This window comes from Sinocyclocheilus grahami, unplaced genomic scaffold (assembly GCF_001515645.1).
Source record: "Sinocyclocheilus grahami isolate Dianchi unplaced genomic scaffold, SAMN03320097.WGS_v1.1 scaffold23.1, whole genome shotgun sequence".
Lineage (NCBI taxonomy): Eukaryota > Metazoa > Chordata > Actinopteri > Cypriniformes > Cyprinidae > Sinocyclocheilus > Sinocyclocheilus grahami.
This window is the reverse complement of record NW_015505202.1, coordinates 1,761,331-1,786,774: the sequence shown is the minus strand read 5'-3', so window position 1 is coordinate 1,786,774 and position 25,444 is coordinate 1,761,331. Positions and strand designations below refer to the sequence as shown.

At 38.8% G+C, this 25,444-nt stretch overlaps 2 protein-coding genes across 2 annotated transcripts in view; both read right to left on the bottom strand.

Annotated features, from left to right (window-relative positions):
• gpc4 (glypican 4) overlaps positions 1 to 13,808 on the bottom strand; it is a 52,968-nt gene extending 39,160 nt beyond the window's left edge. Inside the window, exon 1 of the mRNA XM_016245084.1 lies at positions 13,057 to 13,808. Coding sequence (XP_016100570.1) covers positions 13,057 to 13,210 — 154 coding nt within the window. The 5' untranslated portion in view covers positions 13,211 to 13,808. The remainder of the gene's footprint in view (positions 1 to 13,056) is intronic.
• Positions 13,809 to 20,524: 6,716 nt separating this feature from the next.
• Positions 20,525 to 25,444, bottom strand: part of gpc3 (glypican 3) — a 157,942-nt gene continuing 153,022 nt past the window's right edge. Inside the window, exon 8 of the mRNA XM_016245068.1 lies at positions 20,525 to 21,697. Coding sequence (XP_016100554.1) covers positions 21,519 to 21,697 — 179 coding nt within the window. The 3' untranslated portion in view covers positions 20,525 to 21,518. The remainder of the gene's footprint in view (positions 21,698 to 25,444) is intronic.

Below are 25,444 nucleotides of genomic sequence, written 5' to 3'. Positions count from 1 at the left end.
CTTGTCAGAAAGCCGGTTCTGTAATCAGCGGTAAATCTCCATCACGTGCGTGCTTTCACATAGAGCAACATTTACTACACAGAGCCGTTGTTCACTGACGAGCTGCGCAAAAAATCGCGCAAATATGAATGTGGTTTTGCGCAGCTCGTCAGTGAACAACGGCTCTGAGTAGTTAATGCTGCTCAATGTGAAAGCACGCACGTGATGGAGATTTACCGCTGATTACAGAAGCGGCTTTACTGATAAGATGCGCGTTAAATATCGCATGCGATTTATCGTGCAGCCCTAAACTCGAACGTGATATCAACAATAAATGTAGGGCAACTTTTTTTCCCCGCAGCCAAACGCCACACACCGGAGATTCGGCACGGTGCCGGAGAACTTTAAGCCCTGCATTATGATTGGTTGAGATAGAAGCATCCTGATTTGAGTAGGGTATAAATACTGCATTTATACAGGTATTTTCTCTTTGTCGCAATCTACAGCCAGCACAATGGCTGTATGAATGTAGACATTTTCTTGCAAGAAAATAATTCTTCAAAAGACTTTTGTCTCATACCTTTATTTGGAAAAAATTCCACTACAATGCACATAATCAAAATGTAATAAAACAATGCTTGTTGCTCTTCTCAAGCACATCTTTCCTTGTAATTCTTCAAGACAATATGTAATAAATGAAAGAGCTTTAGATTAGTTGCTATGTAACAAAAACAACAAAGCATAAGTATGCTTTCACTACGAGATACGCTTCAAATGTCTATTGTGAGTGAATAAAGCTTAATTGAATATTTTAGCAAATGATAGAAATAGTTTTGCTTGAATAGATTGGTGACTGGCTGTTAATTGCTTACGAGCAATCGATTATGATTGCTCTAAATATACAACACAAAAACCTATTAAAAAGCCACTGCTTCTTTCAACAGAAACCTAAATTTTTTTCCAACAATCAAACCACATGAAGTTTCAGTTGAGCACATATGTACATCATAACATGTATAAAAATAGTCACCAAAAGGGCATTTCCCACACAACTCCACTCTGTATATTTCTCTGTCTGTGTTATAGTCTCAGTACAGAACTAAGCAAAGAGAGCTCTTTAACTTCAAACTACCATAGAAGATCCACACAAACGACCTGAGGGCTAAAAGGGTGGTATATCTAGGTCAAAGCATGTCTTGTTTGGAAATTTGCAAGCCCACCATAAGCCGCATATGACCGAAACCACAAACACACTCATTGTGCGGCTCTCCAAGTCAAGATCCCCTTCATTTTTACACTTATATTCTTCCTGACTCTCAAAATCCGCTTAAAAACAAAACATCTACTTAACCTTCAGCATATGAAAGGTTTTAACGCAGGAGCGCTACATCTTATCCCCCTTGGTAAAGCAAAGCAGCGGAAGCCCGAGCCATTCTCTGACTGTTTATAACCGGCATCTAAGAGCAGCTGAAATCCACCAGATGTAGAAACTGACGGACAAGCATTGAGGTAATGCGTAAGCTGTGTGTTAGAAAGAAAGAAGAGGAGATGTTGATAGAGAAAGAGAAAAAGAGGGGCCCACGGGCAGGATGAGGTCAGGCCAAAGATCATATTTCAAGTCCTCAAAGCTACAACACTGCAACAATGATTCTGATATACCTGTTGGGCTTAGGAAACTGGATAGCCGTGAAGTTGATGGGAAGAGCGGTGGCAATAAGCGATTGTAGCGGGAGTAAACCTACACTGGGATAAACTTACTATGCTTTTGACTGACATCTCGACCATCTAGGATATTATTTATGGAAAGGAATGTCAATAAATCAACCAATAAGAGGATCTTCTGCTCTCAAAAAATGAAAGGAGATCAGATGTGGCCATTTTAAGGTTTTCAAGCCAGTCCTCCATTTTGTTTCTGTGAAATCATTGCTATGACTTTGCCCCAACTCAAAAACATTCATCCAGGGTCTGTCTGAGTGACTTGTGACAAACGGAACAGTCAAACTAGACTAGGGGAAAAGAAAAAATCACTTGAGCCAGAGGTGGGACCGGAGCCGAGGCATTTGGTTTTGATGACTGTTTTAAGAGTTCCCATCACCTCGTCAGTTAAACCGACGGAGGTCTGAGAGGGAGCTCTTTATCTGCCTCCACCCGGCTGCCTGAACGCACACCACCACCTCAATTCTCCATTCTCTCCAAAGGCTTTTTTACATGTGTATGAAGTGCAGAATTAGGTAATCGAACTGGTCGCATATAAGCAGGCTGAAACAAGTCCTGGTCTGAGGCTCATCAGAGGGAGTCTTGATGTTGGCCGTGGGAGTAATTAGCAGAGATTACAGGAAATCATTCCCAGAGGGGAGGGCTTCTGCCCAAAACCCAGATGAGCCCTGGCCTACATCTCTCTGCTCTCAAAACAGCCACAAATGATTGTGAGAGGCGGGAGAAAAACCACAGAAATATTATAGTCATAATTATCATTACTGATTTACATTAAGGCTGCTATGATTCAATCATATCACGTTTCCATAACACTTTACAACTGAGGTCCAATTTGTTAACATTAGTTAATGCATTTTCATGCATTTGATGATACAATACTTTCATTTGATGAAATTGATGATACAATACTTTCACTGCATGTATTAATATTTTTACATGTACTAACACATTTCTGACATTAAATTGTGTAAATTAACATTAGTTCATGTATTATGAATGAACACGAACTGCTCATAAAATAACAAATGCTTGTAAAAATGGTTAATTCTTAGTTCATGACAACGCATTAACTAACATTAATGAATTTAACTTTATTCTAAAGTGCTACCAACACAATATTTATTTGTATGGGCATTCATATTGTTTTGTTTCATGACATATACAACCATTTAAAAGTTTATGGTCAGGAAGAATTTATGTTTTTGTAAGAAGTCTTATTTGTTCACCACGGCAGTATTTATTTGAAAAAAATAATACAGTAAAAACAACAACAACAACAACATTGTAAAATATTTTTACAATTTAAAATAACCTTTCTATTTGAATATATTTTATGTAATTTATTCTTGGTGGCAAGAATCATTACTCCAGTTTTCAGTGTCACATGATCCTTCAGAAATCATTCTAATATGCGGATTTGCTGCTCAAGAATTATCAATGTGGAAAACTGTTGCTGCTTAATATTTTTGAGGAAGCCGTGAAGTTCAAAAGAACAGCATTTATTTGAAACAGAAATTTTTCGTAATATTATAAAAGTCTTTACTGCTACTTTTGATCAATTCAATGCCCCTTTTCAGAATAAAAGTATTAATTTGTTTCTTTTTTAAAAAACCTTACTGAGCCTAAACTTTTCAACAGTAATGTACATACAGTGATGTACTTAAAGATACTGTGCATCATTAAGTAGTTCGTTTTATTTACATGTTTGTGAGACACAAAACACAAGATGAAAACAGGGTGCACCACATTTATGTATTTCTCATTTGGTTGAGTTTATGCAGCTTTTGGAGGTGTAAAGAATTTATGGAGTGAGGAACACCCTTTGGGAGAAGATCTCGGAGCACTGCTCACGGCAACACCAGTTATGACTGAAACCCGCTAAAGTAAAAGGACACACCACCTCTCAAATAACACACACAGGGAGTTTTGCAGAGGAATGAGGTTAAGGGAATGTCCCAGTGGAGAACTGTATGCAAAGCTCAAGCCTCTAGTCAGTATCTGCTCGACAACTCCAGCACACATTGGCCATGCTAATGCCTGATAACAAAGCCACGGGAGGAAGGGTCTGAGCAAACAGCAGTCTTCGCTGTAGCAGTCTGTTTTGGTATTAAAATCATCTGGAAAGCTTCCCACACACAGAGCAGATAGGGAGGTGAAAAGAGTCGGGACAAATGAAAGGAACGGAGGGATAATACTTGGACAACACTATGTAGAAATCCAGGATGGATGAAACGGCACAAGCAGAGAGAGTGAAAAAAAAAAGTGTAGAAAAGCTGCTTTGGCACAAACACTTCCTACAAAGCCGTCCCTATCCAGCGGGATGCAAGGGTACAGGAACAGACCTACCGGCCAAGTTTGGGGGCCCAGGGAGTGTCGATTTAACAGCATGCAAATGGGAAGTGTTAACAAGGAACTTCAGTGGCAGCCTGTATCTGCCTTCAAGTGTGGAAAGCCACAAACACAGGGCCAGATTTTACACAGCACCCATCCGACATCACTCTGTACTGTGCCAGATTTACTCAGGGAAAACCACAAACTACACTAACAATGTCACAAGAGACACACGTCTTGGGTTGAGGAAGCGAAGGGCTTTTTTCTTCATGCCTGTGCACATCTGCCCCATTCAGTGTGCACGATGACTCAGGGTGAGTCGGAGTCCACGAATCCCACCCCGGGCCACGTTTCGGAGCGTTCCTCACATTCCCTGTGAGCAGGTCACACGCTCTCGCTCAATCAAATGCGGTGGCAGCTCCTCTTAGTAACATGTTAAGTTGCCTCTCACTGCCGCCCTTCTTGTGTCAGTCAAAACTCCATCCTCTTTCATTCAACAGTCAGTCAATCCTCTGTTGAAGATCCTCCGGCTGAGTCTTTGTTGCCGCTCCTGGCTCTAGGGTCCCAGTGAGGAGGTCTTGGTGGTCCCCTGTGGAATGTGCTAAGGAGGGGGCAGACTTGGGCTAAAAGGGGGCATCCCATTGTTCCCACACACTGCACTTACCCCCCACAGGCCGCCGCTCTCAGGGGTTTTTTGGAGGGGGATTGAGAGGAAGCAGAGGAAGAGAGAATTTCTCCACACATTTTAAAATGTGTGGAGAAAAGTCACAGATCATGAAAATCTTGAACAGAACATGGATGTAACCCAGAATCAGTACTGCATCTACCTCAGAAATAATTATGGAAGTACTTTATGAAATAGCATTTTCATATGAATTTGCATGATGTGATTCATATGGAAAGTATGACTTTTAAAAAAAACATAAGCATGATGTTCCACCCCTAAATCTGCGTAAGCAGATCATACAAAAATGAACTAATGAGATCGTACAACTTCATATGAATTTGCCAAAACCTAAAATAGTTACGAATTACCATGAGAGTGTGTTGGCCCGGTCACATGGCACTACTACGTTCTCCTCCTGCCTGCTCATTACCAAACACTGCTTGGTTCTCATTCACAAGACTGCTTCCTCCTGATAGCCAAACTCAATTACAGGCAGTTATCCACTGGGGTCAGGTCATGAGAGCACAGAGCACAGATCAGCTCCCCTTCAGACTGTCCCACAGCAGGGCAAACGTGAACTGCAAAGTCATCTGACCATATACAGACAATTTAGACAAAAACTATTTTAAACATATTTTAACATTTTAGTCGAATTATTATACAAGCAATTTTAATGATCTCATATTGATATTAGTACATTTAATAATTCATTTTTCTAACTATTTAAGCAAGCTAGTAGAAAAAAAAAGTTGAAAAAGTTTCAAAAATGGTGACTAATGAAATTTCACTTTAATAGAGGAAAAACTACCTTTCAGTTAGTAAGATTTAAAATAATAAGTAATAATAACAATACTTAACAAGGATGTATTCAATTGGGCAAAAGTAACAGTCAAGACATTTATAATATTGTTCATAATGTAAAGATTTCAAATAAATGCTGTTCTTTTGAAATCTATCAATCAAAGAATCCTGGAAAAATGTATTAAAACTGTTTTCATAATTGATAAGAAATGTTTCTTGAGCAGCAAATCAGCATATCAGAATGATTTCTGAAGGATCATGTGACACTGAAGACTGGAGTCATGACGCTGAGAATTCAGCTTTGCCATCAAAGGAATAAATTGCATTTTACATACATTAACATAGAACAGTTGTTTTAAATTGTAATATCGCAATGGAAATAGTTCATGGACATGTTACTTATCTACCTTAAAGCAGAATTAGAAGGGTGTTAATGTGTTATAAAAATTAATAATTCACAAAATACTGAAGTATTTTTACTTTATTATTCCAGTAACTCATAATTTACTGAGTGACATCTGCCCTGATAATGGCACACACAGCTGCCAATAGTGACAACAAACATGATTTGTTCTTTAATTATCGCACTTGAGTGATTATCCTCTGATTAGCTGGAGCGGTGGGGAGGGGGCTTGCATGCTCTGATCTGACACAGTGGCATACAAAGGTCTCATTAACACAGCATAAATGAACTTCTTACTGGCATGATCAACTTCTAGTGACTCTCAACCCATCTGACTGTCAGTAGAAACATCATTTGTTTGCGTTTTACCCAAATAACCAGCTTAATTACATCTAATTTACAATCTTATCTGTAATGCGCTGACTGCATACCCAAAACTCCATTACGGATTTAGTCACAGTACACAAAAAAAACAAGAGTTAATATTTCCCCAATTCTATCGGTAGCTAAAAACATGATCAAATTAGCTGAAGTAGTTAATAAACACACAAGGGACAGGAAAAAGGGCAGAACTACTTCCTGCAAAGCTCTGTGTTCACAGATTCAGTGTAGACCTGCTTATCTATGACATGACACAATCTTTCAAATATTTATCAAAGTGAAAATACAAGGCAAGCAATAATAATAATAATAAAAGACTGGCCTGCAAAAATAAATCTATTACATTGATGCATCCAAGCTACAGGCCAAAGATTAAGTGCATCCAGTTCAGATCTGATCTGTACAATATCAAGAGGCCAGCGAGGTGAAGTCATCGCCTTTCCGAGTCTCATAATGTACTGAAGTAATTAAGAGTGGGATGAATCTTTCAGGAGAAAGGGGGAGGAAACATGTTTAAACTTTGCCATTGTACATACCTGAGGCATGATATAAGCAAACCGCCAACATAAAGCAAAGCAGATTTCTCCAGAGCAGGGAAAAGCAATCTGCTGGATCACTATGAGGAACTGTTGACAAGGTGAGATATCAATCTGGTCAGTATTAACCACCCCTCCTCGGAAACTTTTGAAGATGGGCCGCCTGCCACTGGGCAGGAGGCACTTGACACACGTGTTTTATGACATCTAGGCCAATCAAACCATCACAAGCAGTGAGGCTTTTTATAAAAAGGCCAGGCGGTGCTTTTGGTTTAACTGCAGATTGGAGGATACGGACGGTTTAGACCACAGCAGGAATCCATGTACTTCATGGCTTAAAGAACTATGAAGCTTTCTAAGGTGCAATAATCCACAGTCCTCTCAAACTGAGAGGATCTAGAGAGGCACTCTGACCATGAAGAAAGATCTCACCTCAAAATCTCCTTACAAAACCATGCATATCCAGCAGAGAAACACACAAAGTTTCTAACACCAATTTCACACAACAACCTCCACTTGGGTGCAGCTTAGTGGAAATGGCAGCATGAAGTGGTAAGTGGTCTCAGCAAACTTATTGGCTAGGGGTCTTAAACATGATACTATGACTCGTTAAAACCACAAAACTTTTACTAAAGAAAGTGCCATACACTTCTACCTGGCGTCTCATTTGCTTTTAAAGACACAATTCGATTTTAAAATATTTTTCCTTCAAGGGTCAAGGGTTGTAGTGAAGTATTTAAGTAAACATCATCATTCATTAACCACATTTGTTGGAAAAATAGCTAGAGGATGTAAGAGGCACAATTTTAAAGGAATCATTCCAAACCTGCATGCATTTCTTTATATAAAAGAGAATATTTAAAAAAAAAACTTTTGACAATACAGTGAAAGTCAAAGAACATCCTTCAACATATAAAGGCTTGGAACAACATTAAAGTGAGTAAATGATAACAATTTTCTTTACAGTTTTGGGTGAATTACTTCTTTTATAAAAAGGCTTCTTCTCAAAATTTCTGACTAACATTTAAAGACATAACATTACAGGAAGGAATTTGTGATGGAAATGTATGATAATAGACCAAATTAATCCCTCATTTTAGGTTCACTTCCATATAATGTACAAAAAGCTTTTAACCATAAGATCTCAAGATAGAAAGTTGAATCATCTTTCCACTGCAAAAGATACTCGCAGTTGCAGGAAATCTTGCCATGTTGGATGCCGTGCCTGTAAAAGCCATAACATTCTAAACTTCTGATTTATGATACTAACAAAAGCAAGACAACATTCATGTGAACAGGTCTTTGAATGAAACCACCGGTTTGAACAGCCTTTCTTGACTAGCATGAGTCACACGAAAAATGCTTCGGTGTATAAATAGTATAATACCCTTGCTGATGAGTCACTGGAACGCAGAAAAATCATCATGCATGGGATGTAATTTTGACCATTTGCCTGACTCGTGCTACGTGTAGGATTGGCTCAAACAATGAGGATGGAACTGTGCTTCAGGACTACAGAAGAATAAAGAAGACATATTTTGACTACAAGGTGAAGAGGGCCAGCTCTGAACGCCAGAAACGTGGGGCCACTACCAGTTCAATTAGGTTCTCCTGTGGACCATTTTCTCCCTAGCAACAGGAGACATTAAGCTAAAGCAAAGCTTTTTGTGCTTCCTTTTTTGCTTTCTAAGGACCTCCACCCCTCAGTGACAGCAGACCTTGTCACTTTCTCTGTATCCATTATCTCAGTCTCTTATTGACAAAGGCATGCAAACTAAGGCTAGCCTTGCACAGGGTCTCGACGCATATTGTGCACCATTGTGAGAGGCACACGCGCATTGCACTTAAACCTCTAAACGAGCCTTTATAATTCATTCTTTAAAGCCATCACAACAAAACTGGAGATTTGACAAAAAACATGACACATGCAGACATGTTGGGGAACACTCAAAGTTTGCATTTCAATGACACCTCTGGGAAGACAATGGACTTGTTGGGCTGGTGTAAAGTACAGGAAAAATTAATGCTCAATTGTTCCCCTTCACCTAGCTGCAGTCATGCAAAGAGGTTTCAAAAATAATCACAGAAATACACTAGATATTATGCAACAATTCATTCTGGCCCTTAAATTTGATTGAACAAAGTTTCAAGAGTACAGATATTTAGTTTATATCACCAAGCCTGAATGTGTTCCCTGCGTTCTAGGTCAGAGTGTGTGTGCGGAACGTGGCTAAAAGGGATTGATTACAAAACACTAAGCAGAGATTAGCTCAAATCGATCAAATCACAAACTATATGATGTATTCATGCACAGCATAAAACAGTCAATATATGTTTTTTCCCCATTACTTATTTTTCTATATTACGCTTTTAAAAATAAAGGTTCATTGGCATCTAAGGTTCCATGTAAAACATTCTATGGAACATTCCCATTGCACAAAAGTTTCTTTATTGTGGAAAAAGGTTCTTTGGATTATTAAAATGTTCTTCACACTCAAAAATATATATATATTTTAAGAACTGTTTGCTGAAAGGTTTTTTGGGGAACCAAAAATGGTTCTTCTATATAAATCTATATCTATATAAAACCCACTTTCGAAACGTTTATAGGGATACAGCGTTTGCAATTTTCAGAGAATTTAATTTAATGCTCATGTTATAATTTGGTTACATTTGTGAGTTCATAAAAATGTAAAATATGCACGTAATTTTGTGATACTGATTAGGGCCTTTCGCACCGCTTTAGTTCCAGAACTAAATGTACAGTACTAAAGTACTGGGACGATTTTGCGCTAACTATTTCCCAGTACCATTTAAAGGGTTGCATTCGCACTGAGAGTGTGTAATAAGAAGTGAAGTAAGCCGGTCGACAGCGTCGTCATTTGTGCGGGGCGTTCAACAACAGAAACAAAGAAGAACAACATTAACAACAGGAGGATGGAGGACGCTGTGATCGGAGCTGTGTTTCTGTTGTGTCTCGCGGGTTTCACAGTGGACATGGAAAGTCGACGTATACGTAAAGCGATTGAAAGAATGGAAAGGACGACTAAGAATCTCCAACAACAACTGGCAGTGCTACATCTGCTACAAGTGCCTGCACTTCAGCGTCCGTCCATCTATCGCTGTTCTCCATACTTGCGAAATAAGTTGACACAATGTTTACAGTATATTTACACGGCGTTTTAAATCATGGCGGGCCAATCAATGTCTACTTGCGTCACGATTAGTACCAGTTGTGCCGGAGTAGGAGCTAATTTGGTTCTCGAAAAAGGCAGTCCGGTACTAAAATCGCACCCAGTTCCGGCGGTGCGAACACGCCAAAAAGTGGGTAGTTCCACAATTAGTTCTGGTACTATGAAAAGGTTCCCGCGGTGCGAAAGGCCCTATATACTGTTTGCAGGCCCCTGAATATTCAATTCAATTCAAGTTTATTTGTATAGCGCTTTTCACGATGCAAATCGTTGCAAAGCAGCTTTACAGAAAATGTTAGTTTCTACATTATATTTAGTATTAGCTTATCAGTGGTGACTATCTCAAGGTGATGTCCATATGGCAGAAATGTAGGTAAAAATCAAGCAGGTAATGTCCTGTAATCAAACAGACGGTGAACACTATTAACAGCAATCATTATATGTTGCGATCAAACTTATAGCAAAATTTGGTCGTTTTGTATGTTGTCTTCTGAGGGGTTGGCATCATCTCCTCTCAGGAATATAATCAAGTTGTAATTGCATTGCGACATGCTTTTATACATGATGTATTTGCAAATGCTATATTGAACTGATGTCAGATTGTATTGTTCGAATTACACCCCTAGTGAGGACAAAGCGGTCACTCCACTCCACACACAGACTCGGCCCTGAATTGCTTGATAACACTCAAAGCTTGACACTTTGGCTTCTTTAGTGAGGTTTTCACTGGTGGAGAAGAAATATACAAACACATATTTTTGTCTGAAACGCAAGTTAGTCGATAATAACTACTGTAAATAACTGATTGCGACATGCTTTTATACATGATGTATTTGCAAATGCTATATTGAACTGATGTCAGATTGTATTGTTCGAATTACACCCCTAGTGAGGACAAAGCGGTCACTCCACTCCACACACAGACTCGGCCCTGAATTGCTTGATAACACTCAAAGCTTGACACTTTGGCTTCTTTAGTGAGGTTTTCACTGGTGGAGAAGAAATATACAAACACATATTTTTGTCTGAAACGCAAGTTAGTCGATAATAACTACTTGTATACTGTAAATAACTGTAAACTGCTGTATGCAGTCGTGCAGTTGAACTGAATATCAGCATGGGTGATATTGTTTAACACTTTATAAAGCATAGAGCATGTCATGCCAATTTCAGATTTCTAGTGAGTTTCCTTCATATCTTTGCATTTGTTTATGACTTTGCACAAATACCGTGTAGATTCAACGCCTTAAATAAATAGAAGCATAGTCCTTGATGAACTATTCTGACTGGCGTCCGAGTCTGGAAAACTTTCTCCTTTATTATAGCCAAACTGTGTCCTGAGGCTAGTTTCTCCCCCTCACACAGGCCTTGAAGTGGAGCTCAAAACTGCAACTTGTTACGCTCCCCTGCCCCCCTTCCCGCTCCAGATCAAATCACTGCATTTACATGAGCATTAGCGCTTCTGAATGACAATCACTGTCCGATGACCGACTCTCGCTTACAATGACAAAGTACGACACTCTGAAACAAAGCCAGCAGCTGGGGGTGCGGAGAGGAGGGACGACGGAACACTTGTAACTATAGAAATTAAATCACGAGCTGCATCCCGTTTTAAAAGATGCAGTAACTGCCTACTAGCAATCTGAAATGCGGTAACGTTCATGTAGCTGGAGAAAGCGATTTAAAGGGACAGTTCATCCTAAAAATAAAATCGGTCATGCACTCAAACTAATGTTTTTCCAAACCTCTATAACGTTTTACTTCTGTGGGCACAAAAAAAAACATGTTAGGTGGAACGACAGTCCCACCGTTCACTATGATTGCATTCATTTTATTCATGTAATGCAAGCGAATGGCGACTGAGACTGTCATTCTCCATAACATCACTTAAGTTCCACAGAAATAAGAAAATAACTAGTATGGAACAAAATGAGGACGTGTAGACAGTATATTTTGGTGATTTTTGTTCTCTTTAAGTAGCTATACTTTAAGTCATAATTGTAAGTAATGTGTTAGTCACCTTAAAGACCTAACAAAATCTTGGAAGCAATCATTTTGAAGCCAATATGAGTCATTAAAAAGCAGTTTTAAAAACGACAGAAAATCAATATGTAGGCAGAGATTAACTATACAATTTATGCACTACCTACCTTGACGATTTACGTCCACTCTACACTTGCGCTCCAGATCAAATCACTGCATTTACATGAGCATTAGCGCTTCTGAATGACAATCACTGTCCGATGACCGACTCTCGCTTACAATGACAAAGTACGACACTCTGAAACAAAGCCAGCAGCTGGGGGTGCGGAGAGGAGGGACGACGGAACACTTGTAACTATAGAAATTAAATCACGAGCTGCATCCCGTTTTAAAAGATGCAGTAACTGCCTACTAGCAATCTGAAATGCGGTAACGTTCATGTAGCTGGAGAAAGCGATTTAAAGGGACAGTTCATCCTAAAAATAAAATCGGTCATGCACTCAAACTAATGTTTTTCCAAACCTCTATAACGTTTTACTTCTGTGGGCACAAAAAAAAACATGTTAGGTGGAACGACAGTCCCACCGTTCACTATGATTGCATTCATTTTATTCATGTAATGCAAGCGAATGGCGACGGAGACTGTCATTCTCCATAACATCACTTAAGTTCCACAGAAATAAGAAAATAACTAGTATGGGACAAAATGAGGACGTGTAGACAGTATATTTTGGTGATTTTTGTTCTCTTTAAGTAGCTATACTTTAAGTCATAATTGTAAGTAATGTGTTAGTCACCTTAAAGACCTAACAAAATCTTGGAAGCAATCATTTTGAAGCCAATATGAGTAATTAAAAAGCAGTTTTAAAAACGACAGAAAATCAATATGTAGGCAGAGATTAACTATACAATTTATGCACTACCTACCTTGACGATTTACGTCCACTCTACACTTGTATGTAGCCTATAATTGTGTATTTACATAACTTTTTGCTTTTAAAATCTTGGTTTTTCAGAAACATTTGATTTCCAAGACTAGTTTGGGTTAATAAAACCAGTGTAACTCACCATGAACTCCTTTGTTGGGAACATCGTTGATGTTGAAACCTTTCGAGCTGTAAGCAGTCCTGACTTCATTGCAGTTCTTTGCCTTCTGATCAGCCTGAGCCGACGCCAAAACCACCGCAGACATACATACAGTAAATACAGCGATCATCTTCATCGCGGACTGCTTGAGCAACCGAGCCGCGGCAGCAAAAATACAAGAGAACAAAACAAAAAGTGAAGTCACGAAATCTCTCCGATATGCACTTCTGATTTCCTCATGGGGAACACTCTTGTGGGGATGCGGCGTTTCTGCTCGGTCTTTTCTTGAGCAATAAAAGCCGGGCCTCTGAAGAGCACCGAGCGAAACAATCCCGCAGAGCGTAACAAACAGAAAGAGACCAAAAGCAACAACAAACAGTAAAGTACTCAAGACTTTGCGCTCTTCGTTGCGACTTTTTTTGAACGAAAAACAAGCAAATCTGCACTATGCACGCGCACACATGTTCAGTGTTGTAAAGGTGAGGTACTTCTTAACCAGTTTCTTCGGTTGAAGAGATCCGCGAAGCCGTTTGCTCTGTAGGAGGAGAAGCGAGAAAATTGCGATAAAAAAGTTTTAAGAAAGTTTTCCCCTCTCGCGCTGGTGTGCAGTCGGGACGCAGAGTGCAAATCGAGGAGTCGCTTGTGCGCGCGGCGAGATCTCAGTACAGAGTCAGGACTGCGCGAGCTGAGCTCCTGACAAAGAGAGCTGGCCACGCGAAACACGGGGTGGAGCATGGAGCACGCAAGAGGTTACATTAGAATATTACAATTTGCAATCTACCAGTACATATATTGTTCAAATCATTCCTGAACCGAGTAGATTCACAGATAGATAGAGTCAGTGTCTTTGTATTATAGTCATCAGTCACAGCTCACAAGAAGGGCTCTAAACATAGGTGAGAACTTAACCTCAGATGTGACTGCATGTCATGAAATGTGACACAGAACTGTAAGGGCTGTGGTGTGGCTAAAGTGGGAGAGAGAGGCCGAAAGAGAGAGACACACACATGGTGGAATCTCAGCCCGGCTCCCATGACGAGCAACATAACCGAAACATCTCACTTAAATTATGACAGTCTTCAGGGACAGCAGCCCGTCTTTCCAACAACGACAGGCCATAATTAGAGCGGTTTTGAACTGTGCATAAGTGTGGTTGTTTTGAACCTCCTGAGACTTGAGCTCTTTCGCATAGGATTTTAAACCACAGATATTTTGCCACACATAGGCCCCTATATCTGAGTATAATGCATGCAAATAATTAGTTTGAAGCAAAAATGTCATCTGCAATAATTATTATTCTTTATATTACGGCTAAGAAAGTCATAGATGTTTCAGATTGTTCTATATCGTTGCTATGTAGAAGTAAGGATGTCTGGTGTTCTCTCAAATGCTGTTAATGGGGAAATGGGGCTTATATGCAGTGCTTTTTCCTTAATCTCATTCGCATTGGTAATTGTTTTCCGTTCATTGTTAATCTTGAAGTGCATGAGCACAGAGAGCACACTTTGACATGTCTGGATGTGCTGGAGCATGTGTATGTTTCCATGTGTTGTTGTGGCTGTGTGTGTTTGTGTGTATGGTCTAGGGGGGAGCTCTTAGCAAACTGACATTCCAACTATTTTGTCCCCGCATTCCTCAGCCTACCCCATTCATACTGTGTGACCGAAGCTGGGAAAGCCAGTGGCCAATGAGAACCTGTGGAGGGGTTCTAGGGTCCGTTGATTGTGGATATGAGAGAGTGGACCGGTGTTGCACTCAATAGAAAACAAAAGGTGAGAGCTCTTTTTCCCAGAATACTTCGTAACGGACAGATCCACAGCTCTGTGAAGTTACTGCATGAAAAGTTGTGTGGTTAAGGTTGTACAAATCTGTTTCTTGTTCTTGCCGGTTCATCAGTTCCTGATTGATTACACTTAAAACTCCTGATATTAAACATTTTGCATGATCTGAAATATAATAAAATATAATTTTGTTAGTACATTTTTTAAATACATTTCAATCAGTGTTTAACATTCTAAATAAACCACAGTGAATCACACTTTAAAAAAGAATGAACTTAAATTTGTATAACATTTTTGTACCTTAAAATTATTTAAAAAGTATAGATGTGATGAAGTCACTAAATTAGTATATTTAAATGATTACTACATTATATTTCTGAAATAATATACATTTTAATTAATTAAGTTTACCAAATGTGATTAATTCAGTAAATATTTTATATATTTTTAATGATTTACTTTTAAATTACTACATACTTTTTTTCTTCTGGATTTTACCAACCATTGTCTATTGGTTGTATATTTTTTTCTGGCATCCAAATATAAATTTGCAAATAATTGGCAAACTATTTTAATTTTATAGTGTACTAGATAAATAATTCTTACTCAGATTAAAAAGAAATATAATGCTTAAATAAATTTTTGATGCATTCGTTTCTGTCTGGATCTGGGTTTTCTGTACATCTGACCGTGGCCATCAAAAACTATTTATAGATTCTGAATGCCCATAGAATAAGTACATTTCCATTTACAAACCTAAATTGATTGTGCACAATGAAATTGTGATAAGTCCTTCAAGAAGTGTGTTGCTCTAGCTTGTTTTAATTAACAAAATTGATGAAAATCAATTTTTTTGAGTGCAATATCATAGTGGCCCATTAGTATGGAGATGATTTTCACCCACAAAATCACAAAAACAGCAATAAACTAGTAACAATTTCTGTAGAACACAATTAGTCTGACTAACTGTGCCACCCTAAAAAAAGAAGACCAGTTGGTCTTAAAAATGGGGGATCCCTGTATAGCCACTGTATTACCCTAAGAAAACATTCAACCTGCGCATTTCAATGGGCCTGTTTGCCCATTCTTACTCGTCCATTAACATTCAGAGTGTAACCAACAGCCCTGCTCAGCCCCTCTGCTGCTCTCTCGCCTGATAACCGGCCTCCCTTCACTGCTTTAGGAGAGAAAAACCAGAGGACGCAACAGGATCTGAATCTGCGAAAAACATGAGTGTGAAAGAGCATAGCGGCCTTGAAGTCAGATTAGGTTAGTAACGAGATAAAGTCTGTTAAACACACCAGGGGGGTTGTTGTGTGTGTGTGTGTGTGGGGAGGGGTGACAGAAAATAAACACAGACTAAATAAGGTTTAATTTGCAACTGTAGGTGTGAGGCACCACAGGTGTGTCTGACAGCTTTTGGAAGCTGAGAGGAGATCATCAAGACAAAATGGAAATGAGTGGAGTTGATTATATGCTATTCATTTGCCTTCACTTTCTGTAATTAGGTCAACATGCATTTTTTGATACTACTGAGACACTGGATGTCGAAAAGACACCCCTCGACTGGTTGGAATGAGAATTGCATACAGATACACACCTCACACACTATAGTACGTAACATTAAAAACAGAGGTTTTATCTCCATGAAGACAGAATTTCACAAACAAACTGTTAAAACAACACCACAACTTTAACATTTTATTTGATTATCATTTACATGGAAACTTTTTTAATTAAAACACATGTATTTTATTGTCACAAATAAACAGCATTTGTACTCTGAACGTTCAGTTTTGACCTTTGAAAAGCAGTATTGACCACCAAACATCCTGTACACTTGGTTAGCCAGAAGAGCAGGTACAGACAGGACAGTTTCTCCATTAATTTAAGGTCTGAGTAACTGTACCCTGGTGTGAATGAAGGGCTCCATTTTATCCCCCTCCCCCGTTGCTCTGGTTATTGAACGGCTCAAGCCAAGCTCAAGTAGTCAAATGTGCCAAATGGCCCCTGAATGCACACCCACTGTGCAATCAGTACCAGTATAAACAGTATTACAGAATTCAGAGTTTAATTACGGCACTCAACACATTCCATTACTGGCAGACGCACGTCCTTCATTTAATGCATACTGTATGACAATAAGCTATTTGTTTCAATTAAACTGAGATTTTTGTATATCCATCACTCAGCCATAATTTGTTTTTAAAGTTTGTATGGTTTTTTTCTTTCAAACTGAATGTATTATGCCTTCTTGCAGCCTAGGGTTTATATTACTTACAAATGTACATAAAGCATATTACTGTAAATATTCAGTGCCTTGCAAAAGACCTTTAACCAAATATCTTTTTGAATAAATAAAGTTGTGATATTTTTATTTGTAAGCACTGAAACTCAAATGTATTTATTTTATATACTGTGAAATAAAAGGAAAGCTCAAATAAACAGAACCTCTAAGTTTCCACAGATGCAAAACTATTGCTGCAACCAGGACACAATTGCCTCACAACTGGCCTCTACTACCTGTGACTCATTAAAATAACCACCACATTTTCTGGATGAAACCCCCGAGTTAAGTGATCAATATCTAGGCTGTGAATGTGAAGGACAGCTGTGAAAATGAAGACAAAGGAGCGTTACAGAGAAATTTGAGCTAAAGTAAAGCAAATGTTTGAATTAGAAAATCACCACAAAACATTAAACAAGCGTCTGGATGTCCCAGTGGGCACTGTTGGCACAGTTATCAGTAAGTGGGGGCTAACCCAAACCATCCAGACATTGCCCCAAAACAACTATCCTTCAAGACTCTATGCATGAACAAGAGAGCTGTGAGGTAAGCTACAGAGAGGCCAGTGATCAGTGAAGGTGCACCAGTCAACCATATCAAGAGCTCGGAATATCACTGGCCTGTTGGGGAGAGGGGCACAAAAGCTCCCATTACTTCTAAAGAATCACATAAAAGCATAACTGCAGCCTGGCAAAAAACATAATATTGCCTGAGTTGCAATGTGTGAAGAGATTTCTTAGTCAAATGGGACTAACATATGTGGCATGATATGCGTGGTGTAAAACACTAAGAAAATACCATTCTCACTATGAAGTCTAGAAATCATTATTTAGCCTGCTACAAAACTAAACTTGAGAAGAAAATCTTTCTTCTCATCTTTCAGCAGAACAGGAGCACATGGTTGAATGATGTATCATGGTGATACAAACTCTACCCTGCAGAAAACTTGTGTCAGCATCGAATTTCAGCAATTGGATTTTTTAAATGTATTAGTGAATTATTAAATGTATTAGCCAATATTCAATATTTAAAGGGGTAATTCACAGCTGGCAAGATGGGCTTTTAATAAAACGTGGCTGTCTATGCAGTAGAAAGGCAAAACATTTTCTGAACTCAGTGCTACAACACTTGAGAAAAATAGCTGGGAGTTTTCTTTTTGGTAAAAACTCACACAAACACACATAATTCACTTTTGATTTCGGTGCTGCCCCTCTGTTGATCCAAGTGTCCATAGGCGGGAATATAAAAATATTACAGAAGTTTAACACTATAAAATAATTATTAAAGGGATAGTTCACCCAAAAATGAAAATTTGATGTTTATCTGCTTACCCCTAGGGCATCCAAGGTGTAGGTGACTTTGCTTCTTCAGTAGAACACAAACGAAGATTTTTAACTCAAACCGTTGCAGTCCGTCAGTCATATAATGGAAGTGAATAGGCTCCACGGCTTTGAGAGTAAAAAAAAAAACATACACAGACAAAACCAAATTAAACCCTGCTGCTCGTGACAATACATTGAGGTCTTAAGACACGAAACGATAGGTCTGTGCAAGGAACTGAACAGTATTTATATATTTTTTTTACCTCTGATCCACCGCAATGTCCAACTGTCCTGGGTTCACAACATCCGGCGCGTGACGTGTGTACGTGCTCTGGCATACTAGACATAGATATATATAAGTAGATGCCTCATTAGTTACTGTTTCTATGGGCCGCGATACGTTCCAAAATGGCGGACACATTGATCTGGAGCGGTCGAATAGGGAATCTATACATATCTATGATAGTACACTCTTAAAAATAAAGGTGCTTCACGATGCCATAGAAGAACCTTTTTGTCTAAATGGTTCCATAAAGAACCTTTAACATGCACTGCAAAGATTTAAAGATATTTAGAAGTACAGATCATCACAATGGAAGACAATTTTGATATATCATCAGACAACGTGGAATTTTTTGCCCAACCGTATTTATTTGATGTCACGCGCCGGATGTCGTGAACGCGCTCAGGACAGTTGGACATTGCGGTGGATCAGAGGTAAAAAAAATTATATAAATACTGTTCAGTTTCTTGCACAGACCGATCGTTTCGTGTCTTAAGACCTCAATGTAACATCATGAGCTGCAGGGTTTAATTTGGTTTTGTCTGTGTATGTTTTTTTTACTCTCAAAGCTGTGGAGCCCATTGACTGCCATTATATGACTGACAGACTGCAACGGTTTGAGTTAAAAATCTTCGTTTGTGTTCTACTGAAGAAACAGAGTCACCTACATCTTGGATGCCCTGGGGGTAAGCAGATAAACATCAAATTTTCATTTTTGGGGGATCCCTTTAACCCAAAAAAAATGAAAATAAGCGTCGAAAATTTACTCATCCTCAGGGCATGCAAGATGTAGATGACTTTGCTTCTTCTTTGTTTCTTTCACAGATTTGGAGAAATTTAGCATTCCATCACTTGTTCACCAGAGGATCCTCTGCAGTGAATGGGTGCCGTCAGAATGAGAGTCCAAACAGCTGATAGAAACATCACAATAATCCACAAGTAATCCACACAACTCCAGTCCATCAATTAATGTCTTGTGAAGAGAAAAGCTTCATGTTTGTTAGAAACAAATTCATCAAGACATTTTTAACTACAAACCTATGTTTCTTATGTTTTGATGTTAGACAACAACAGGGGATGGACTTTATCTTTGGAGTAAGCATTATTACTGATTATGGAATAGAATTAAACGCTTTAATGATGGATTTGTTTCTTACACACTTTTTTTCACTTCACAAGATGTTAACTGATGGACTGGAATTTATGGTGTGGATTACGTGTGGATTATTGTGATGTTTTTATCAGCTGTTTGAACTTTCATTCTGATGGCACCCATTCACTGCAGAGGATCCATTGGTGAGCAAGTGGAATGGAATTGCCAAAAATCCAAACAGGTTCCCAAAACACTTTGAACAAACAGACAGTTTTGATCCAAACTCAAGTTTCTGGTTGAATCAGAAGTTGACATAACCATTCAAACAAGCAGTGTTTTGAAAAAGCCCAGTGTTTACAATCTTTGGGGAAGTCAAACTACAAATGGATTTGGATGGTTTTCTGGGAAGCTGGGAAAGGAGGCACAAACACACAATGAATAAATAAATACATTACACTCTTCATCTTCAAAATTACTTTGAGTTTAAGTGCTTTGAAATAATATAACAACAGAAAAAAAATGTATGATATAAAATTGGTAATCTTCTGAAAACTTGCAGGACACCGTGTATCATTCCAGTTTGGGGACGTCTAGCGCAATGAAGCTGATTCTTTCAGTTTGTTTAAAACACATGTAACAGATGATGACATGCCTTTGAGCACTGTACAGAGATCAATCATGAATTACATCACAGGTTATAAAAGGAAAACTGTGTCCATTTGTAAACACTAGTTTTCCCATTCTGATCTGAAATGACAGCTTTAGCCCTTTGTATATGAAGAAACAGAAAACTTTACAGATGCACAAATCCATTAAGCCATCTTTCACTAAATGCAAATGCTACAGTGACTTGCGAAAGGAGGGAGTTAAAACAGGAAGTTTTGTGGATGTCCATTTAAAAGAACACTTTAATCACACGATTATAATACAAGAATAGAGGAAATGAAAGAAAAAGGAAGAGAGATAATGAGCGACAAAATCAAAGAGAGATTATAAAATGCCACAATTTCTGAAAAGGGAAAGTCAGCATTCTAATAAAACAGTTTAAACGCATTTTTTTGTAAATGAAGTACAGTTGTGTCGTCCTGTAAGGAGAGGGTTTCACAACGACATGCCGATGCCTTGATGTCCTCCACTCCAAGGGTCATTTACTGCACAGGAAATGAGCGGCAGAGGAGAAGCTCACTGCAATGTATGTATGAGAGACAGCCTGCGCCACTAGAGTGCTTGTACGTGTTCTCAGACTCTGTCAGTCACGCTTCCTTCTCCTTAAGTGTGCCCATTCACTCACAAAAGCTGAGCCTCTTTGTCTTTTCAAAAGCGATTTAGCTCCTTTTCCTCCAGAAGGCTTTGGCCTTTGTGTAAAACTGCATGTGTATAGCAGAGGGGAGGCGATGCTCAATGTAAAACACATGGCTGTTGTGTGGCATATGAGTTTGGAGGGAAAGAACATGATTCTTGTATGTATAAGTAATGCTCTTCATGCTGTAGAAGAATGAGTTCATAGTCTGAGCGTTTAGATGATATTGATCCTCAGGTCCACAAAAAATATAGAAAAGAAGAGGTTCATATAGTAAGACTTGAGGCTGAGAAGAGGATGGGTTCTTGTCCTTGGCCAAAATCATGGAGCTATATGTACACATGGGCATCAGTAGAGTTTCTCTTCAAACAGGTGTGATCACTGAAGACCCAACATTATGAAGATGATGATGGTAAAGATAAAGGTTGCACTAGGAACATATGCCGCATGTGCCGCTCCAGGTACGGATGCTCCGCCATGGGTGTCTGTGGCCAATCTGGGAGTCAGGAGCAACTCATGAAGTGTTAAGTCGTCAATTGCCAAGTTATCCGCCATATCTTAAAAGAAAAAGAGAGGGAGAGAAAAATCATATGGATGGACATGCAGAACAAACAACTGTATAAAAGTCTGATTGAGTTCTGCAATAATAATAATATTTGTTAAATAAAGCTATTATATGGCTTCAGAGGAAAAGTCTCATATTGAACGAACGACTCTAATGAGTCTTTTAAGTGAATCAAACACATTCCGAACAATCAGTGTAGTCCAAGTCCTGAATGAATGATTCTAATGACTCTAATGATTCTTTCTAGTAATGTAAACACATACAGTGCAACTAGTGTAGTCTGACTCCGAATCTTTTTAGTGAATCAAACACTTTCCAAAAAATCAGTGTAGTCCAAGTCCTGAACGAACGATTCTAATGAGCCTAATGATTCAAGCAAACACATACAGTGCAACTAGCGTAGTCTGAATTCCGAACAAATTACTTTAAAGAGTCTGTTTGCTTTTTTAGTGAATCAAACACATTCCAAACAATCAGTGTAGTCCAATATCGGAATTAATTATTCTAACGAGTCTGTTCTTTTTAGTAAAGCAAACACATAAAGTGCAACTAGTGTCTGAATCCCGGACAAATGACTTTAAAAGAGTCGGTTCTTTTGAGTAAATCAGACAGAAACTATTTAACCAAGTGTAGCCTGAATCCTGAAGAAATGACTCTGACTCGGTTCTTTTTAGTGAATCAAACACATTCCGCCCAGTCAGTGTAATCTGATTCCTGACTGTAATGTGTCAGTTTCTTTAGAGTGAATCAAACAAATGCAGCACAATTAGTGTAGCCTGAATCCAGACTGAATGACTCTAATGAGTTGGTTCTTTGTAGTGAATCAAACACATTCAGCTTACAACTACTGCAACAATCATTCAATTCTTTACAATTCACTTTTCTACTATTTAATGTTTGTTTTCTGAAGAAAAAAATACAGTTTACTCAAATGCTTTATGTCATTAAAATGTTCAGTAGATATTTTTGTGACTTATGATACAGAACGTATGTGGATCTGCTCTTTTTAAGGTGTTTCTAACCCATGATTATAACTTGGACATTTCCAGTCATCTTGGTGATGTATGTGTGCTTACTTAGTCTGGAAAAATAGCTACTTTCATTGTCTAATAACTAGTCATTAGTTTTGTTATGTCGTTGTCTTACTGGAGTAAGTGAGGAATATGGCAGCATTCCACCTTAACACATTTAACAATCTTTTTTCTTCACTAAAGAAACCAAAACATCTTTTCATTTATCTCAGCATCTACAGATGAGGTGTATTGTCTGGGATGACAGCCATGAGGGAGACAGAAATATGAGGTGAAAATGATGAAAAAGGAAAGCGGATATCAGTAATAAAGTCAAGTATGGAGAGGCACGCCAGCTATGTGTCCCCTGTGAAGTGTCCATCTAAGCTGAGGAGAATCGTATTCGTTCAACACACACAGATGAGCTATCGCATGTATATACGCACATGCTCCCCTGCCTTATGTAGCACATACCTTAAATTCCTGTTCTCAGTCTGACATAACTAAACCATACAGGCAATATACAGAGAAAACTTGAAACACATGAAAACCTGGGATTTAAACCTGGAAATAAACAACATTTTTAAATGTAAAATAGACATAAAAAGAATTTAAAAAAGACATTAAGGTTGCTAATCAAATAAGTAAATTTGTGAAATTGATCATGTGACTGTACAAATGTTCGGATGTTCTCAAGTTGCTCAAAACATGCTCTTTGGATCATTTTCAAATCATGCTGGAGAACATGATTATCACTTTTTACACAAACTCATGGAGTTCATGCCAACCTGAGTACTGCTGTCAAACCAATGCAGAGACATTCTCAAACTCACATTCATTTTTCAGTTCAAATTTTCACTCAAATCATGCTGGAAAACTATTCAATTAGACAAACGGTAAAGTAAAGATTTATTTATATATCACCTTTTAAAAAGTGATTTACAAAAAACAAATGTGATACCTAAAACAGAACTACAAGAATAAGAAAATAAAATGCATAAAACATGGTACATTATTCTCAACGTCTTATTCTAGTTTGCCCCTATTAATATACTTCTTTTCTGTAATAGAATCTAAATTGCAATTATCTGAATTCTTTTGAGTTCATTTAATTGTCTGAACTCCAGGATGAGACCAGCATTTTCATCCCACTATATGCATAAAAATGTACACACAATAACCGAACATAACAAATGCAATCTGTGTTTATCATATAGCGATTACCTCAACAGTGGTGGAAGGCACTTTAAGGGTCTGTAGACATCAGTTTACTCAACATAGTGGGAGATTTTTTAATTATAGACACTCGGTCCGGTTCGTATGTTACTATTCTCTGCATCTTGAATTAAATTGACATGAAAGATCAGATCAGGCGCTATATTTAATACCCTCCACACCAGAGTCTTCACATTGCTTCCTTCGTTTGGGGGGGGGTATTTTAACTCAACAGGGAGGAAGTCCACCATTTGGGCCAGCGGCTGCATAGTGTTGGGATCAACAGGAAGGCATGTGACTTAGATAATTCTAGGCCCTGAACTCAGCATGCCAGCCAGTGAGAACCAGGCCAAGAGCAGGAAAAGAGATGGAGGCCTTCTCTCAGGGGGTCCCCTGGATGCCCGGGGGCCCATTTCAACACAGTCGACTTTAAAACAGAGGAAGGAGGCAAATAAATAAAGCCTTGGCGCGGAAACCTCCTTGAGATTTCTGTGCAATTACGACAGAGCTTGAATGCACGCCAGAGAACAATTAACTTTTTCTTTCCCCCCGTCCACTGACAAGCCAGCGGTTAGACATTCCACAGGCCCTGAAAGGCCGATTTTTCATTGTGACAGCGGCACACTGTAGCACTAGTCCAATTAAAGCTGAGGTGTAATTCAATGCAGCTTTCTTTTATATACACTGCACCCTAAATCAGATGAGATGTGTTCGTGGGTATAGGCAGGAAAGTGAGGAACGTGTGTGTGTTAGGTTATTGTTTGTCATGAGAGTACGGAGAGGTGTGAGTCACTGAGTAAAACCTGAAATGTTCATAAAAATAAGAGGATTGGAGGGTATGGAAATGATACAGAGTGCAAACCATGTATAACCCAGCTCCACAATGTGACTAATAATATCCTGTTATAATGAGTCGCGAACACTTGCGAATATTGATGCGAGTGACGGGATCCACAGAATGGTTGAGGGTCTGGTTGACTCTTGTTTTGGATCTGATATCCACACGATGGCAATTAATGGGATGGATGTGTGGAGGCTGGCATGCTAAATACAGAAATCCAACCAACAGTGAATGAGCATGAGATAGTCGGACCAATAGCACAAAGGCTCGCAAAGGCTATCAGTTTTCAGCAGCATCAGTCTCCAGGGGTCTCCACCATGCAAGTGGAGCTCTGACTGGCTTTATCACAGAGTTACGAGCTCCAGTTACGACACGGGTCAGAGGTCAACAGTCAGCCATTGATTGGTAATGGAGGGCTTGGACCGGCTCAATGCCCGCAGTGCAGTACATCACAGGCACGGCAAACAGGAACACAGAAACATGTTTTAAATGTTTATTGCAGCCCTCCATATTAAGAATAAGACACTAGCTGACTGCTTTAGAAGACTAGATTGTTTCAAAACCTGGTTAAAGAAGATTTATAAGCTCTAAGGGTTTAAAAAAGGCAATGAGGGTGTTTAAGTGCCTCACAATATATACTTTGCTTATCTAAACTCAAGAGGACAACCTTTGT